We start from the raw sequence: 17038 nt of genomic DNA, 5'->3' as shown, positions 1-17038 counted from the left end.
TACCCGTAGAAAATGCCATCGCAACAGAAGACCAGATCTTTTTCTCTCAACTGTGGGTTGAGAGTAACGAGAGTACTGAGAGTTACTGTGAGTAACGAGAACAATCCCAGACCTACAAGTGTAGGTTTGAGAGAAGTTCAAAAGCAGCTGCTGTGCTGAGGTGGTACCATGCCCAATGCTGGTGAACCCAAGCTTTGGAGTGCAATCCAAGGTGGGTTAATGTGGGGGGGGGATGGAGAGGCTTGGCTCAGGCACCTGCTGCCACCTCCAGTCCTTTGGAGAGCCTCTTTTCCATTGGCAGGAGAATTTATGTGGTGTGCATCCCATCACTTCCAGGCATGGTAGTGTTAATAGGCTGCTCAGAGGGTCAGGGGAATTGTGTGTGCCGCTGGGAAGAGAGGGCTGTGCTTGGACCTCTGGAGAAATGCTGTACCTCACTTTTTGTTAGGAATTGGCTAGGGAATTCCCACTTCTTGTGGACCCTTAAGGGTGTTGCCTCTCACATTTCCACTCTCCTATGTTGTAAAACTTCCTCCCATTCAAAGCAGCAGCATGAGAAGAGAAATGCTGAATGCTCCAGCTCTTCCCAGGAGGAGAAAAACAAGGTTTGGCAGCTGAATGTGGTTGCCTCTCCTTTTTCTCTTTTCCTGCTTCAGCAATTCACTGTTGTGTGGTAAAACCATGATGGGTGCTGAGCCCCTGGTTCCCAGAAGGGGAGCAAGAGCAGAATCAGGTGCTGCAGCTGGAAGCTACAGATGTTTTATACATCTTGGAGACTGAAAAACAAAAATCCCTTCCTTTGCTTGTTTGGAAATATTTTATCCCACTAAGTGAAAACACAAGGTGTTTTTTGTCTTGGGCTTTTTTTGTGTGTGTATGTGGGTTTTTTGTTGTTTTTTGTTGTTGTTTCTTTGTTAGTTTTTTTTTTTTTTAGGTTTGTTTTTAGGCTTTGTTTTTGTTTGTTTGTTTTCAGAGATCTGTTATCTTTCTTCATCCATTTTTCATCTAACTTAAGAAAATATTTACCTGAAGTCATGAAAGAAAGATGTGGCTCCACAGAGACCAGAACCTGTAGTCCTGAGAATTAAATAGCAGGCTTGCCTCTGCTCTACAGAAGAACTCAAGGAAGACAGATAGTCTAGAAAAAGATCAGGAAAAGATCTTCAAAAAATCCCCAAACAAAAATACCCCAGTTTTTATTACTAGGGAGAGTAACATTTTGAGGAAGTTAGTTGTATTTTGTCACTTTTTCCTGTGGAAAAGCATCTTTGTCAAATAAACAAAAAGGTAGAATGAAATGGACCTTGAGAAAGGCAAAGGAGAGGACATCTCCTTATCTGGGTCACACATCATTATAACTGTATGGCTAGACCACCCTGCTTTTCTCTCTGCCACCAGAGGTGGCTCTTCAGGAGCCCCAGGCATCTTGCTTCCTCCTTTTGGAAATTTGACCAGAGTAGGTGTTAAATACAAGTGTAAGTGAAAGGAAAGGTGGAGACATGGAATAACAGATGTTATTAGATTAGGCGATTCCTTGATATGATTGATTGAATTATCAAACCTGGAAACAGAAATGGAGAAGCAAAGTAACATTCATGTCCTCAGCTGTACTCCCTTAAGGCAAGTACCAGACTGAGACTGACTTCTCATGGCCTTATCTCTCCTTTGGTTTGATTTACCTACATTTGCAGCCCCTTTAGCGCAGTGCAAATCTGGCGGAGCTAAACCAGATAGTTTGGGGTATGCCATTATTGTGCAGGAGAGAAATTGGCACAGGCCCTGACTTACAATTAGCCCAGCACCTCCTCTTCTGCTGCTAAGGGAGAAAAAAGGTTTGTCAATTCTGAAGCGAGCTGGCAGCAGTGTGTTGCAGTGTTGCCCCACAGGCAGCAATTGAAATTGATAAGCTCAGAGCTCAGATGTTGCAGGCAGCAGTTCTCAGCTGTCTTGCTGATACCTGTGACCCTGAGGACACATAGAGCTATTTTTTTTTTTTTAATTAATGAAGAAGAAGGTTGTTTGGGCATTTAACAAACTGGCCTGTGAAATATGGGGGTTTGGTTCTTGTGGTATCAAAGATTTTTTATGTTACTTTTGCACTGTAACTCCACATCTGCTGCCAAAGGCTCCTCTCCTGTCAGCCTGTTGCTTGCTGTCTGTGCAGACAGCATGTGCATTCAGAGCAACATCTCATGCTACGTGGATGCATAACTTTTGTTTGGAGTAAAATATTTATTTGACCCCTGGTATTACTCAAATATTTTCCCTTTTCCAGAGAACCATGCTGGGTAGCTCTGGAGACCTGAGACGAGTCACTTGGGAAGAAATGATCTGCAGAAGGGGAAGCTTGAGAAGTGCTGCTCTGCTGTGATTCCCCTTGAGAGCACTGGAATAGCAGGACAGCATGCCTGCTGCTCTGACCTCTGCTCTGACAGGTACTCTGGGTTCTGTGACGGGCTGAGAGGACTGGAGGTAAGATGCACACATGTAGAGAATGCTTTTAGGATACACATTTACATGGCAACTTCTAAAGACGATCTGCACATCCCTACAGAAAGCAGTGTCTGGAAGGAGGGCCCTGTGACCAGGGCTCCAGATTGCTTTACTGAGGTGGAAGTAAATCTATTCTTCAGACTCCGAGTTATGGTCCCTCATAAAGCAGACTAGGCGAGAGTCACTATGGGCAGCAAAGGGACAAATGACATAACTAGCATTTTTCTAGCAAGCCTGCCATGGCAGCACTTAGAAACTTTAAAGGCTTTAACAGTTGTATCCAGCCTAAGAAAGAGTAGTAATTGCAAGCAAAGAAATTTTTTAGTGTGAGGCTGGTGAGACACTGAAACATGTTGCCCAGAGAACTTGTGGATGCCCCCTCCTTGCCAGTGTTCAAGGTCAGGCTGGATGGGGCTTGGAGCAACCTAGACTACTGGGAATCGTCCCTGCCCATGGCAGGGGAGTTGGAACTGGGTGATCCTTAAGGTCCCCCCGACCCAAATCATTCAGTGTTTCTATGATCGGACTGCAGCTGCCTAAAACACCCAGCTGAGGCTTCCCAGCTATGCGATTTACGCCGTCCCGTATTGCAGCGAGCCCCACTACACGCCGCATATGCCGGAGCATCTTTTCGTGCCCAGGGGCAGTCCTGCGCTTTGCCCCTCGCTTTGCACCGTCCCGAATCCTGCACACCCACCCTCACCTTCGTGCCACGAGGGCTGGGGGGGGGCTGGTACGCGGAGAGCGACCTCCGAGAACGCAAACCCCGCGGAAACCCCGCTCGGGAGCGCCCCCCGCCCCGCTCCCGGCGGGCAGGCAGGTGGGCGGGGCGGCGCTAGGGCCCGGGGCGGTGCGGCGGCGGCGTGGCCGGGCGGGGGCGGCCCCTCCCGGGCGCAGCGCGAAGGCGGGCGCGGGCGGGCGGGCGCGGGGCATGGTCCCGGTCCCGGCGGCGCGGCGCAGCGCGGAGCGGAGCGGGCGGGGAGCGGTGGCATGCGGAGCGGAGACATGCGGCTCTGCCTGCGCGCTGCCCCGCCGACATGGACCGCCGCCGCCGCCTGCCGCCGCCTCTCCTACTGCTCTTGCCGCTGCTCTGCGCTCCCCTCAGCGCCGCTGGGCGTTTGAGCGCCCGCCCCGGCAACGAAGGTGAGCCGCGGCCCGGCCGGGTCCTGCCGGAGACGGGTGGGTGGGTGACAGTGACCCCCTCCGCGATCTCCTTTTTTCCCCCTTCTTTCCTTTCCTTCCTCCCCTGTTTTTTAAAATTTTTTTTATTTATTTTTTTTTAATTCTTCCCCGCCGTTAAGGTGGTGCCGGGCGGCAGCGGCACCTCGCCCCAGGAGCGCAGGGCTCTCCCTCGCCTTGCGCTCCTTCAGCGCGGCCGCGGCCCCGCTCACCGCCGCGCTGGGTTGGACGCCGCCCCGTGCGGAGCAGAACGGAGCGGAGCTGAGGTTGGGCGGCAGCCGCCTCACCACCCCCTGAGGAAAGTTGGGGAGAAAGGGCAGCTGGTGCCGTCCTCCGGAACCTCCTCCAGCGGGGCCGAGTGGGGCTGCGTGGGGAGGACGATGGGTGGAAAGCCGAAGGGGCCGGGGGGGAGTGTGGGGAGCGAGGCGGGGAGAGGGCAGGGGACGAGGCGGGCTGGTAGCGGTAGAGAACACCCCAGTCCAGGGGATCCGGAGCACCCCAGCCCCGGGCAGGTGCCCTGCATCGCCGCGACCGGCCGGAGCGAGCCGCCGCCTCGTTTCCAGCCTCAAAGAGCAGGCGGATAGCTGACAGCCGTAGGAATAGGATTGGTTTGTTAATTGATAAAAATAAGCTATAAAGCCTAACGGGTAGACCCCGTCTCGCTCACCCCAATGATAACTGAGCCCTTTCGTATATGCAGGGTGGTGGTTTTTTTTTTAGTCGCCCCCTGTTTCGAAAGTTTTAATTAATAGGAAAAAGAACCTTTCTCCCCTGTAAAAGCTGCTTTTGGTTCTATGGCTTTTTCATCTCAGCTTTTTTTGTTTGGTTGTTTTGTTTTGTTTTTTTACCTGTTAAAATGGTCCGTGTGTATGTGAATATGTGTAAATTTTGGGAAACAAAGCATGAGAGGCTGTTTCTCCTTTCCCATGGTAATTTTTTAAGATGACATTTCATTTGATGAAAATGAGTGTTTAGATTTGATGGAAAAATAATGACCACTAGACACTGTTTGAAAAAGTAACTGCAATACTTTTTAAAAAAAAAAAAATTGCACTTTTCCCATGAAAAATAAAATAAGCAGCTTTTGCTCTATCTCACAGTGGAGGCAGTCGGCAGGATTAGGATGTCCAGCATGATTGTCTTTAGGGATGAAATCTAGAGGCCAAAGGTTGTGAAGAACTAGCATCAAACCATGTAAAACTTGCACCTGCTTAAGTTTTAGTAGTTGTGTAGAGAAGCAGTTACAAAGCTGCTAGAGCAATCATTTCTTCAGTAGAAATAATACTGATGGTACTTCTTGATATTCTGGGTGCTTCCAGGTTAAGGCAGTGAGATAACTTTTAAATGATTTCTGGAAGGAAAAAGAATATAAAACGGATAAGAGATGATTCAAACTTCACAGATCAAGGATAATCTTAAATCAGTTGGTTTTATTGCTAGGAAGGAATCTAAGATACCGTCATACTGAAAGAGCAATAGATCATCTGTTTGTATGTTTTATGTAAATTTGTTTTGCATGCATAGTGCTTTATAGGTGGTTTAAAAGAATGTGCTTTCAACAGTAAGTCACTTTTAGGCCCCCAGATATATATGTTATTTTGTAAATGTTGTAATGGTTCGCAAATGGTTTTCAGAAAGTAAAACAAGAGCGTTACTGGGGCTTTACTCTTATCTTATTGTTAAAAGCTTTTTGGGAATGTGTGTAGTTCTGTCAGTCAGCAGAGCAGATCTGCCTCCATGGCAGTGGTAGGCAGACATAGTCTGTAAACTGAGACTAATTATGCAAAAAAAAAAAGATATTCCAGTTCACAAAAAAACCCACTTTTTGTTTCTCTGTTTAAAATCACCGGCACTGAGAATTGGGAAAGGAGGGGAAAATTTGTGTCACGCTGAATGCACATTAAGCGTACTTGTCCAAGTCTGCTTTCAGCAGATTCTGCTTCCATTCTCTCATTTCAGCTTCAAGAACTTGTACAATATGGAAATATTTTTAAAAATGCCAGTGAAAACAGAAGTATAAATCCAGTCACTGGACAATCACTCGCTTTTGTATGCTTAGTTTTTCAAAGTATGTGTTTTGCTTCTCCTTTTAATAAAAAAGGAACACTGACAGTTTCTTTTAAAAATTCGATCAACTTAAAGGACTTTTCTTGGTTTTGAGTTTTGGGTTTTGTTGAGGCTTTTTTTCCCAGTAAGGAAAGCTCATTATTTACAGCATATTTAGATGATCAAGTGAGTTTCAAAATCTGATTTATTATAATTTGTTGGCACACTAATTTGTTTAATGCTCAACAAGCATGTAGCTTTAAATCATGTCAGAAGATTGTTTTCTTCTTTTAAATAATATTTTTCTTACCACTTCACTCACTTCCCTGCTGCTGTTACCATAAATTTCCTCCCAAAACTAGAGATGGATATTTATGGATTTCTGGATTGTATTTAGAAAAGTTTTATTTCTCCACTACTGAAAATGAGAAGGATATACTTTGGGCAGAGATCATTAATATACGCATATAGATGAGAATGTACACATTTTTTCCTACACTTTATGCTAAAGCTGTTGTGGAAATTCTCCTCTAGATTGTCTTAACAAAGGATGGAACTAATTTTTGATGTATTTATATAGTTTTGTCTAACTTCTTGAGAATGTGAATGTTTCAATGGCCACATTACAAGAGTATATGCAGAGCCACCAGGAGTATTTCCTGAATTTATTTGACACGAAGGAATTATTTCTGTTTTAAAATACAACTTTTAAATACAACATTTGCAATTAATATTAAAACCAATAGCTGTCTGAATTGGTACTTCAGTGGAGGCTGATCAAATGGAGAAAACAATGAAAGAGGGGCTGAAGGCAATTTGTTGGCTTCATTTTGTGGTGTTAAATGCAGTCTTTTTTTTTTTATTGGAGTGCTTGAGTTTTTGTTGCTTTGCTTCATCCCATTGAATTTTTATTTAGAGTTTTTTCTTGATGAAATGTTATATTTTCCACTGAGATTATTTTTAAAGTGCCATTGCTCATCACAAAGCTGCATCCATTTTAATCGCAGGAGATCAAGAAGGTTCTCTAAAGTTCAGATTTATCTATGTGCAGTGGTAAGGTGTGCGCCACTTTTTGCAAGGCAGGAAAATGTCAGGAAGATTTAACATCTAACTTTTCCAATTTGAAGTTGCTAACTGAACACTGTAGGTCCATAGAAACCACATGTTCTGTTCTTCCATTCTGTTGGGTATTTTTCTGCTTGGGGAGGATTGTGGGCTTTTTCTTAGAAGGATGCTATTTCTTTCTGAATATTTCCTAAGCTATCAAGAAATTGAACGAGCTACACCGTTCTGCAATTTAATAATTTTTCCTCAATCTCTTCTGTAACTATATTGCACGCCTGAGGGTGCCAGCAACCTTAATTTCACTGTTTTATAACCCACAACAGTTAACACTTGACCTAGGTCATTAACAGGATTATCAGCAAATTTGTTTAAGCTTTTACTGACAACCTGAATTGCTTCGATAATATTTTGACTGAGCAGACAGGAAACTTCTTGTAACCTCTCAATCTAGCATAAAATTAATTTCTTGCAAACACAGCTACCAAAAGATCAATACGGTAAATCTGCTTACAGTACTTGGTTTCAAATAGTGTCTGTTTTGGTTTACAGCAAGAAGGTTCCAATAAGCCTCTCTTTTCAGACTGTATTTGGAGATGTGGTTTCATCTTTTATTCATTGATTACCATCTCAGAACTTTGTGTAACTGTGCAATTAAATGCACCATTTTATCTGGGCTAGTGTCTGTTAACACTTAAAAGTCGCTAAAGACGACTTACTGTGCCTTTGGAGCAGTAACAGCTCCTGGCATGGGTTTGAAAAATGTGGTGTTTGCATGTGGAGCAAAATGCCTGCCCAGCTTTGGCATGTAATAGTGGGGAAGGCTGGCAATGCTGGGAACTTTTCAGTAGAATCCAAAAGGGATTGCATGGGGAAATGCTTTTTACCGATCTTGCCTCGCTTGTGTGTCAGGTATCATTAAGTCAGGATGAGTCTTCATTTATCATGACAAATTCCTGCTGTAGCTTGCTCTTGAGTGTTTATCTGCAAAAGAAGTTAAAAGTGTGATACCTTTTAAAATTTCATTTCAGAAAGGTCAGTCATAGGGGTCTAAAGGGCTGTTTTTCATACAGCTGTATCTCATTCAAAGCTTCAGAGCCTAATCCTAAACTGTACGATTAGACAAATAATTAGCATGTTTTAAAATTCACACCATGATGTTTTGGTTGATGTGCAACAGGAGAAGTAAGCTGGGTAAACTCCTCATTTTCTGTCAATGTTTTTTGATAGAATATTCTAGCATATAGAGCAATTTAGCCTCCTTTCCCTTTTTTCAGCAAAGTTTGTTGTGACTTTATACTGATTTCAATATGGTGTATTAGAAAGAAAAATCACTACCTTGTCTATAGAAAACTTAAAGCAGATGTTTGAAATCCAAAGATCTCCAAATTGGACACAGCAATTAATTCTTATTGCAGTTAATTTGGATAAATCATGTTTGCTACCCAGCAAAGCTGTCAGGGCATAGAAATGGCTTAGAACTCCTCTGTACTCCCAGCCTCAGGAAATTAGGCTTAAGAGGCACTACCAGAAGGGGGAAAGCATTAAACAGATAATAAGCACTCTGAGTTTAACAGTTGTTTACATTAAATCTTTGCAAATCAGGAGTGCATTCTGATTGAACTTAAATTTTTTATCCCTATCTGGGGAGGTATAGAGATTAGTTTTAATTTTTTTTTTTTATTACCTGCCAGAGTTAAGTAAATTGCTATTAGTATACTTAGTCCTGATTCTGTTTGAGATTTTGTAAGTTTTCCTCTAGGAGCATATGTAATTGCTCTTGTTCTTGTAATCCCCACTTGATGAAAGTTTAGAAATACGAATGCAGGTGTTCGTTTTCTTGTTTTCAGGGCTCTGGATTTTATCACCAGTGAGGGTCACTACAGAGCTGTTACTAAATACAACAGTACTGTTTGTAGGTTTTTACATAGAGCCTGAGTTAGTTCCATAAGGTACCTGTAATTCAGGTAGGTACTGCTGCTCTTTGATTTTTTTTGTAAAAAAATACAGATTAAATAATGTGCTTGCTTTTGTTAAAGTTCAAAGCTCTACTCAAGTGGAAGTGGCATTGAAACACAAAAGAATCATTTTGACATCCTAAGGTGCTAAATTGACTGGACTTGCCCAGAGGTGTTAGATAAAACTTCGGAGATGGGGCAGAGGGCTCTAACCTCTGGAACTGCCTTTCTAGAAGGTAGTTCCAGCATCCAGAGTTGTTATTCTGGTATGAGACACAGGGATTTTTAAATTTTGATTTTAAGCATTTTATTTCTTATGAAAATGAATTGTTTGGTTTGTTGAAGCACTGCTGAAATTTTTTGAAGGTATATATTACTGAGAAATAAAAAGCTTGCAATAGGAAATGACACAGTGAAATGGAAGACTTTTTCATGTACAAATGCCTGTGAATACTGTTATGTGATCCATTTTGCTAAAAACTCACTTTGTGTGCCCCTTCTTGTTTCCATAAATACTTTAGAGAAGCAGGGTTTATATACATTTAAACAGTTCTAAGCAAGAACCAAACCTTAAAAGAAAACAGTTTAATTCAGAATATTAGATACAAACTCCCTGTGGTATAAATTTGTAAAACAGAATGTAGTAGTAATTTGCTGGGTTAAGATTTTATTCCCTACTGGTAGTTTGGTGCTTCTTAGGGGCTAAGTAAAGCCTAGCACAAGTACTTTGCAGTGTGAAACTGATGTAACATTAAAATTCATCCCTTTGGACTGAAGAGTCCTTTTAAATTTCACCAGTGAATGAATGAAAGAAATAAAGATATAGAAATAGAGATAATCCTGTGTGAAAGAAATCTTGGGACGTTAACAAAAAAGTTCCAATGTGTGAGAGTGACGGGTAGCCTGAATGGAACACCAGCATGCACAGCCTTAAATTTGCAGAGTTGTTATTAGACCAGACAGACTGTAAGCAATAACTTAAGTGTCACGCTCCTTTTTTTTTTTTTCATTAAAGTACTGTGTCCTGCTGTTTCAGGCAAAATATGGAGGAAAATCCCATTAATCTGCTGGAAAAATATTGATGAAAGAAGAATAGCAGACCAAACGAACAGTGGCTGAAACTTGCTAGCAATTAAGTGAACAATAGAATGAATGTTAAGGTTCAGTCAGGGCAGTTTAGTGTAATAAGGAGTGGGAATGTTTTTTGGGTTGGTTTTTTTTTGTTAATTTTAAAAAAATTTCAAGATGTATTCTCATAGGATTTTTATATCTGTATTTGGGTGGAAAGGTTTTTGCATTTGACTTTTTAATAATAAAACCCGGTAAAGAATAGCTGTCTCATAAAAGAAGCCAACAATGAAAAATTAAAACTTTTAAATTGGTGCCTAAGAAAGAATGCTTTAATAGAAAATCTAGAATGATCTAGAATTGCTATTTAAATAAATAAGACTTAAAGCACAAAAATATATATTGGTCCATGGTAGACTTCCCACAATTGTGCAGTAACAAATAGCAACAAGTGTCATTGGATTTCTTAATTAAGTTGTTGAGAAGCTAGAAGGCAGCCTTTTGCTTTGGGATTTTGCTCTGGTTGATTCTTTGAGAGGCAAGGATTTTAGAGGGAGATCTCTTAGAGAGAGAGAGGGAAGGATTGAAGGAAAAGTATAGGTAGGCAGAGATGAAGTGAAAGTTAGATACAGGTCTTTAAAAACTCAGACCCAAATCCAAACTTTCCCAAGTTAATGGCAGTCTTAGGAGCCCAGAATTCAGGGCTGATGATCTGAACACTGAGCACGAATTAAGAAATTCCTTGCCTCCCTGAAAGTCTAAGCTTTGTTTACTTTAGTAAGCTTCATGACTACCATTTACCAGTGGTGAATTTCAACAGAGGCTGCGGTTAAGAGAGGGTTGACGCATTTTTACCATTCTATTTAATCTTTCTGTAGTGCTGCTTTCTTTTAAAAGAAAATACCAACAAACAAACAAACCAAGCAAGTTGGTTTTCTATTCTATTCTGTGATATCTGTCCAGCCTCAATGTTCATGACTGGCTGTGGAGAACACCCAGTTAAGACATTTATATGGAAACAGGTTTTCAGATGGTGAGGGCCTTATCCTGTAAAAACTTTTCTCCCAGGTTATAATTTACCTTGGTGAGCACGTGTCTCAGCAATGGTTGAGAGTTCAGTTTTTCTGGTTCCTGTGGTTACAGCTATGGAAAATATACTGTGCTCACCCAAAACATCTAGAGATGACCCAACTCTAGGCAAACCTCATCAATTTTTTATTCCCAGCCCACCCACCCCCACTGCCCTGCAGTCTTTCTGTCGTGCCCGTGCTCTTTCTTCTGTCTCTTCCTTTGTGTAAATCAATGTTCAGGCATAAAGACTAGAAGACAAAGATAATTTTATTTTCTTTTCCTGATTGGGAAGACTGCATATCCTTTGCTCCTTAGTAAATGCTGTTTTGCTGCAGGAGGGGTGCTATCTGGACAAATGTAGATGACCAGAGAAAATGGACAGAGGAAGAGAATTACATATTTAGTGGTGTTGCTTTGTCAGTAGCTGGTTGGTTGTGATGACCCCCAAAGATGGGTTAAAGCTTTACAGAGGGTGTTCAAGCAATTGGATCAGGAGTTGTCCATTCAAACCAAGGAAAGCAATTCTGGAGAAAAGGCCTGAGGAACATGCTTAGTTTGTGGAACATATAGAAACTGGAGCTCTTTGTGGGAAGGTAATGGAAGCAGAGGAATAAGCAAAAGACAGGGGACTGAAAAACTGTCTTGTGGGTAGATGGGAATAGAGCAGTCATTTAGGCATTTACCTTTGTTATAAATATTTGTATTTCTCACATATGGAAATAGTGAAAAAAGATGTTAGCTGGGTTTTGGTTGCAAAGGCAGCATATGAAGTCAGGGGCAATTCCATTTTTCATATGGATAGCTCAGCACACATGTTCTGCATTAATTACCTCCATAAATTCTGTTAACCTGGCAAACAATGAAAATATCATGTTGGTGACATCACTGTATTGGAAAATAAAACTGGTTTTAGCATCTTGATTTTCTCAACATGACACTTGGGGAGATTTCTTACGCTATTGGCATTTTACTCTCCCAGTTTTAACCAAGGTGTTTAGTCATTTGCTCTGTGGGTTTATTTTATCTGTGGAGTAGCTATGTAAGGACACAAGCATTTTATAGCTCATGCAAGCTGGAGCCCTTGATTCACAGAAGCAGAAAGAAAAGCTTGACAAAACTATTCCAGGGCACACCTGAGTAGGTGGCTTTCCAAACGTGGTACTTCAGGATTCGCAGAAATTTTTTTACAAGTCTTAACTTCTGTGTTTCAGACTTTAAAAACAAACAAATAAACATCCCCCAGCCAAACTCAACACAGCTTGCAAGGGTTTTATTTTTGTGTGCTCCAACTGAGGAATCTATGAAAACCAGTTTGTTTTTTTTTTTTGAGCTGTGGCATGCTGCCAGCTGATTCACTTGGGGTTTATCACAGCCTGTTTAGCAAAGATAGGTCTTTTGCTGGACTTACAATCTGGTCCCTGTCTAAAAAATTTCTGTCCTCAATGGAATACTGGTTACTTGCTGTGATTTTTGGTGTTTTCAGGACCTTGAATACATTAGAACTGCAGCAAAATTTGTAGGGACTTAGGACCTTCTAGTCATGAGTCCTGTGTGTGCCCAGGTCTTCCCTGTCATGGTTTTTTTTGGTGTCTAGAATTATAGAAAATGAGCATGTCATACCAAGTTTTGAATTCTTAGTTTATCCTATGTGAACATGGATAATATGTTGCAACATTTTTTTTTTCGTTTTAAGTTGCTAGAAGCCATCTCAAGGGAAATTTTTGTGACACTCTGGTAGACCACTACTCTATGAAATCTTCGAAGAACTCAGTGCTGCAAAACTAGTGAATAGTGATTTTTTTATTATTATTATTTTTCTCAAGGGATAAGGAATGTAGAAGTAAAAAAAAAAAAGACTTGGTTGTTCAGCTTGCATAAGCCCTTATAAGAAGTGCTTTAGAACTTATCAACATTACTTGAGTAATTTTTCCTGCTGAGTTTTGGCTAGACATAGGCATATGGTGCCATTTCATGTGCCTCAGGATTTGGGCACCCAACAAGACTGGCAAATACAACACATCCTGTGAGACACCCGCTTCTATTCTGGGCTGGTGGAAGGCATGAAGTGGCTGGGTTTATGCCTCTTGTAGGAGGTACTGGAAAAAGACCAATTGGAACTGTTTTGAAAAGAAAAGAGTGCAAAGAAGTGAAAGCAACACAGTAATTTGGAACCCATTAGCTTAATCCATTTTTAATTTTTATATCCTTGTCTTAATGAAAAGAACTGGCACATATCAACTTACAGGAAATAGCCTAATAAAACCGAAACCTTATTAGGCCCCTTTGATAAACAGTGCATTCCGTCCCAGCAGTCATATGTTTTTGCATACTTTTAAATTGAGTTTTATGCCACTTGAACAATATCAAGAGAACTCTCATGTTTCAAACTCATAAAAAAGAAATAAAATCTGTTTTGTCTTTTCATCCATGCGAATGGATGGGTGATTGTCAACATAACACAGACAGGTACTCGGTGAAAAAGCAGTGTACAGATTTGTCATCTCACTCCTACCAAAAGAGCTGCTAGTGGTGCAGAAATGGCTCGTCTTTGCTTTTTCTTTGGAGTAGCCAGAGTAACATCTACAAGGTGCTAAGGTAGGAATATGTTTGCATACCTGTACTCAATGCAGACTGATGAGAGGGTAAGCTAGAAGGTGGTATGATACTGCATCACCCTAGCTATTGCTTGGAGTTTCTCTGCAATAGGACAGGGAGAGGGAAAGGCTTTGGTGTGCCATGAGCACTTCTAAGATTTCTAACAGCAGAATGTTTCCTCGTTTTCTGTTCTGCTTTGAATTCAGTTCCCATTTTGTCTGCTAAGGAACGGCAATAGTTCTGCAGCTTTGCTCTCAGCCCTTTCCCGTGAAGCTTTTGTTTTTGGACCTGACTGTCACTGTCCTTGTGTTCAGGAGGTTTAGAAGAGTGTTGTCCATTTTCTGCACCCAGGAGAAAGCGAAAGGAGGAAGACTGCTGGAGAACTTCTGCTTGGTGTCGAGTGCAGGTGATGGGAGCCAGGCTGAGGGCTGTGGCTGCTGTCTGGCAGGGTCTGAGCCACCATGGATGGGGCACGGGAGTGCTGCTCATCCCATGCCGTGCTGAAATCCATGCTGTGCACAGCAAGCAGGGAGAGGGTTGCTATGCGGTTGCAGAGCCTCCCTGGTTGCCTCTGGCTTTGCAGTTTACAATCCAGGCTTTTATTTATAGGCATTCCTGCATTGCTCATTGCTGTCCTGTGTTCTCTCCTTTGTGGCAGCCTCTCGAGAGAAACTTGCAGTGAGGTTTCAGTATTCAGCTGTAGGAAAAACTGAAGTATCTAAATCTGGTCTCAGACACTCCTGGGAAGGGTGTTTAATGAGAAGAGGAAAATCTGGGAAGAAAATGAAACTCTTCCTCTTCAAAACTGAGGGTAGCTGGCATAAAAAATGAATTTGCCAAATAATCCAAATTGATTTAGGAACCTTATATGTTCTAGAGAAGCAATAATCTATAGGGTAACTTGACACGTATTGCTAGTCTTCTGTGTTTTCGTCTGAACTTTGTAACACAATATAACAATTTTGGAAACACTTACTGAACACTGAAATGAAAATAATGGAAACTTGGGCTATCCTGCCTTCTTTTGTGAAGATTCCTGTGTTCAGTATCGGAGTAACTGTTTTTAAATTAATTTTGGTTTCTCCTTGTCTGTTTATCTCTTGCCTCGACCCTGGTGGTGTTCTTCCATCAGCAATTTAACCACAGATTGAACATGACAGTTGCCAAATTCGGAATGTTCTGCACAAAATCATATTTGTATTGTACAGTACAATGGCACAGGCAAGAACAGTTGAAAGGGCAGACCTCACAGCATTGTGCCTCTCAAAGGACTGTAGTCTGGCTTTGAGCTGTAGCAGAAACCTCAAGGAGGAATCTCATATTTGTTGAAGAGTTTTGTATTGAGTGGGCCAAACTTTGTTGGCACTTGGGTTGGGTGTGTATTACAAAGTATGTTTTATTGGCTGTTTTTAGGAGACTTTGCTCTGTGTAGCTTACTGTCACTTCTTCCTTAGTGTCGCAGACTGGAGGGAGATGAATCTGTAAGAGAAGATGTTATGGTTCGATGTAACTTTTAACTTGGGAGCTGTGAGAACAAAGTCCAACCACCAAGGGCTGGGTGCAAGCATAATGTTTTATTTGACAAATAACACAAGCAAAGTGATATAACTCCCTGAAGATATGGCAACTATGTTGGGAGGCAAAAAACAGAAAGAGAGGTAAAAAAAAAAAAAAGAGTGAGAGAGGCGTATGGCCACCCACGGATCCAGGGGCATCCAACCAGCTTTCTTCTTCAGGATGTCGATCCAGTTCCAAACGGGGAAAAGATCTGGTGCAGGGTGGTAGGTTGGTGGTAGATGACAGAGTGAACACTTAGGTGTTCATTACACACTGGGTTTCCCACTGCTCTCAGGGTTAATTCAGGTCCCTGAAGTCTTGCCCCTAATTTTTCCCACCTCTCTCAAGGCTAATTTAGGCTCCAGGAATTTTGCCTCTCAGGAGGGTCCCCTCTCCCCCCTGAAAAGGCTGTTGTTGGCCAGCACTAAGGACCTGGTTCTTAGTGAGGCTTAGACAGACCTCCACTGACATTTTCAGTCAATGTGGGTCTACTCCACAATATTCCATTTGCCATGTTGTCATTTGAGGCAGCAGCCACTGAATGGAACCTCACATAAGAGCTAGGAGATGGAGACCTGGAGGACCTGCCTTATGCTAAGTTAATTTTGTTCTGACCAATAGTAACATCTTCATTACAATATTTGAGGGAAAATACAGGACCATAAAATTGCAGATTTGACTTTTTTGTTAATGGACAAGCAGCAAATCTGGCTTCAAGTCTGCTGCTTAGAACCACACTTCACTGTTGAACATCCTTGCATGAAGAGATGGTTAGCATTGTTCATTGTTTTGTGGAATGGCTTCTTATCTACTGCTTTTACTTACTTGCTGTCCTTACCCAAAGATTTTATGTCTACTGTAGCAAATTACAGCCCAATTTCAGCAAAATCAGCATGATAGCTGATCCTAGTTGGCAATTATGGTGAGTGCACTGAGGTGCAACTTCGGCCTTGTCTGGGCATGGGCTGTCTGCCTGCAGATGTTGCTTTCAGCCTCAGAAGAAGCCAAAGATATAAAGCAGATCTGTTGCCACTCTTATTTCACCCTTACCACAACTGGGGTAACAGAGAGTTGAGAAGAGAGTTGGGAATAGTCAGATCTGTACTCATAGGTGGATAAAAATCCATGTGCAAGTCCTCTTTGCTGGGAAGAGGTCACCAGTTAAAAAATCTACATGAGGATCTGGTCTGACTCCACTCTGTCCTACACCAAAACCAAGTTCTGGCTGACTTCCTGCCGCAAAGAAGTTCTTTGCTGCTCAGGATTACATGACACGTTTCAATTATGGGCATTCACTTGTTTTTTGGTTTTTGTTTTGTTTTTTTTTTTTTTTTTGGATAGCAAATTTAACTTTCCCCATTTGTTGGCATTTTTAAAATAACTAACTAGCCATATTTCTAAACTGACAATTTGATGCCAAACATGAAAAGACAAAGCAGTGATGTTTTCTTGTTCTTGTTTTTTTCTTGTTTTTGTTTTGTTTTGTTTTGTTTTTAACTTGTGAATGTTAGTTGAGGAAAAAGTGATTTATATATTCCACCTCATTGGCTATTGCTGTATATTTTCTTTGTAAAGAAAATGTTTTGGAAATGCTTTCCAGGAATGAAGTTGTTTGTTGATTCTTCTTTTGACATTGCAAGTTGCCTCCTAGCAGGCTTCCTTCCCCATTTCTTAGGCAGTAAGAAGACTCTCAGGGTGGCACAACATTTTTTGGTTATATATGTATGTAAATAAGTTTGTTACTTTTTTTTTTTTTTTTACTGGAAGAGGTACTTATACTGCCTTCAGTTCATTGTAGCAGTTTTTACTCCATGTGTTTCTGGAAATGCTGCTGCTTTAAGACTGTATTCAGGTACCTAATAAGTGTTAGGGTTCTTTTCCTTTCCCTGAGATTACTCCAGGTGAAACCTGCTGTTAGTGAGCCTCACGGCAGGCCCTCTTCCTCTGCTCTCAAACTGGAAGCAGTTTCTGGTAGCATGAGTGGGTCCATGTGTCAAATTCCATCTGAG

The 17038-nt window shown here is 41.7% G+C and overlaps 1 protein-coding gene across 1 annotated transcript in view; it reads left to right on the top strand.

Moving 5' to 3' along the window:
- Positions 1–3509: 3509 nt before the first annotated feature.
- The window catches only part of EPHA3 (EPH receptor A3), a 225425-nt gene continuing 211896 nt past the window's right edge, over positions 3510–17038 (top strand). Inside the window, exon 1 of the mRNA XM_030456308.1 lies at positions 3510–3636. Coding sequence (XP_030312168.1) covers positions 3531–3636 — 106 coding nt within the window. The 5' untranslated portion in view covers positions 3510–3530. The remainder of the gene's footprint in view (positions 3637–17038) is intronic.

This window comes from Calypte anna, chromosome 1, assembly GCF_003957555.1.
Source record: "Calypte anna isolate BGI_N300 chromosome 1, bCalAnn1_v1.p, whole genome shotgun sequence".
NCBI lineage: Eukaryota > Metazoa > Chordata > Aves > Apodiformes > Trochilidae > Calypte > Calypte anna.
This window is presented reverse-complemented; position numbering and strand designations above follow the sequence as displayed.